Source organism: Pyxicephalus adspersus, chromosome 4 (genome assembly GCF_032062135.1).
Source record: "Pyxicephalus adspersus chromosome 4, UCB_Pads_2.0, whole genome shotgun sequence".
Classification (NCBI taxonomy): Eukaryota; Metazoa; Chordata; class Amphibia; order Anura; family Pyxicephalidae; genus Pyxicephalus; species Pyxicephalus adspersus.
In genome coordinates, this window is record NC_092861.1 from 22,426,575 (window position 1) to 22,428,309 (window position 1,735).

The 1,735-nt window shown below is 39.5% G+C and overlaps 2 protein-coding genes across 4 annotated transcripts in view; both read left to right on the forward strand.

The window, feature by feature from the left end:
* ITGB1BP1 (integrin subunit beta 1 binding protein 1) overlaps positions 1-1,735 on the forward strand; it is a 488,766-nt gene that overhangs the window by 383,613 nt on the left and 103,418 nt on the right. The gene's annotated exons all lie outside the window — the stretch shown is intronic.
* The window catches only part of LOC140328169 (kinase D-interacting substrate of 220 kDa-like), a 56,420-nt gene that overhangs the window by 42,203 nt on the left and 12,482 nt on the right, over positions 1-1,735 (forward strand). Inside the window, exons 16-17 of one of the 3 annotated variants that reach the window (XM_072407550.1) lie at positions 1-112; positions 1,402-1,458. The exon at positions 1-112 is cut by the window's left edge and continues 2 nt beyond it. The exons of 1 other annotated variant lie outside the window; for it this stretch is intronic. In XM_072407550.1, coding sequence (XP_072263651.1) covers positions 1-112; positions 1,402-1,458 — 169 coding nt within the window. The remainder of the gene's footprint in view (positions 113-1,401; positions 1,459-1,735) is intronic. One more of the 3 variants, XM_072407551.1, reaches the window with a different exon arrangement.

Genomic DNA, 1,735 nt, shown 5'->3' on the forward strand with positions numbered 1-1,735 from the left:
GTTCTTTGCACCTCATGTTTACCTGCCGAAGTATTACTTTGGCCACTCCCAACATCCCATGTCACGTCCATCTGTAAAACACAGTCTGCCCAGAGATCAAACCAATGGCTTAGTAAGTATTAAGAAGCTGAGACGGGTCACCTGACACTAACCAGAAACAGTTAACCCTGACTGGTTGTAATAGGCAGCGTTCTGTTACTAACTATCCTCACCTCTCTGCCTCTGGGCTGAAATGCTGGGTTTAGATGCGTTAAGTATACTAATCCCTCTCTGGGATTCTGCTGTCTGTCCTCTTGCTTTTGCATCTGGTGCAGTTTCCTTTATAATTGTTCACCCCGTATTTGCAGACTGGGAAGGTGGCCTTTTAAAGTTCAACTCTACTCACACCTGTTGTGTATAGCAGGTTTTACTGTGTTGTGTAAATGTCATGCATCTTTGTTCCAATAATGCAATAATGGGTTGCTTTAAATTTTAATCCAATCCGGTTCATTTCCAGGGTTGCTCTTGTTATTCTTGTTATCTGGCGTTTGTACTGAAAGTTCCTTTTTCAGAACTTTTTATAAGACTAGCACTAGAGGGAGTAATACACCCTGAAAACCGGAATGCTTTATCTAGCACTAAATTTATTCAATCAAATCTAGAAACTAAAAAGAGTGAGAAAAACTTTTTCCAAATATGCTTAAAGCTATTCATAATTCTTTAAATACAATTTATAAAGTTAAAATCAACATAGAATGCAAATTCTTTTGGGGCTTATACTTTTGCCGTACCAATCCTGATGAGGGCCCACAAAGCAGTGCTGGCATTTGTAGATAGACTCCAGATGAAGTTTGGCATTCAGCTCCCATGTATTTGCGAATCTAATGTGAATCCAGCATGTGAAATGGTTATCCCAACTCACACTGTTGTAATGGCAGTATATTGGGGATTATAGGAGTATAGCAAGCTGGCATTACATACCACCTGACTCCTCCTGATTTACATGGCACGGCCATATTGGTCTGCCAGGGACATAGTGAGAGTCTTAGGTGACTTTAAAAATGTAAATGTTGTAGAGCTCTAACTTGAATCAAATGGTTACAATAGCTGGTCAGAAGAAATAAATTGCCAGGAGGCTGATTAGGATGTTAAGTGTGAACTCTGCCATACCTATACACAAATTAGCATAACAGTATTCCTGAATAACCCCGACAATCGATTAGTGGGTTTTAGGCCAGGCTTTTGGTTTATAAAATTTGTATCTGATTATTTTATTGTTCCTAGGTACACATATACGTACTGTTTCTGTTACTTATTCCACTTCACAATTGGAAGCCTCTGCTAGGCAAATTCTTTCTCTTCACAGTACTGTACATTTGTTGGAAATATTTTACAGACTGTACACATTGTTGTGTTACTTAGGACATTATTGAAGAAGATGCAGCTGAAAATCTCTCAACTCCCACACACTCCCCTCTGGTAAAACCTGCACTTGTGTGGTGGCATCCCATTGCTTTAGGACCAGTACCTTTAATGTCTACCCTACTAACCCTGCATCAGCAGCTGGTTGATACACATCCTGTAGACTAGTCTAGAAACTAATGGCGTGACTCACTGGTGTTTTGTGTAATGACATTGTTTTATGGTTTTCTTTTTAGTTTGTTGTGTGTGTAGAAATGGTTTTCTGGGAAATACTATGGGCAAAATACTCTTTAGCCTCCATAGTGGGATGGTGTACATTCTTACAAGGCTCTCT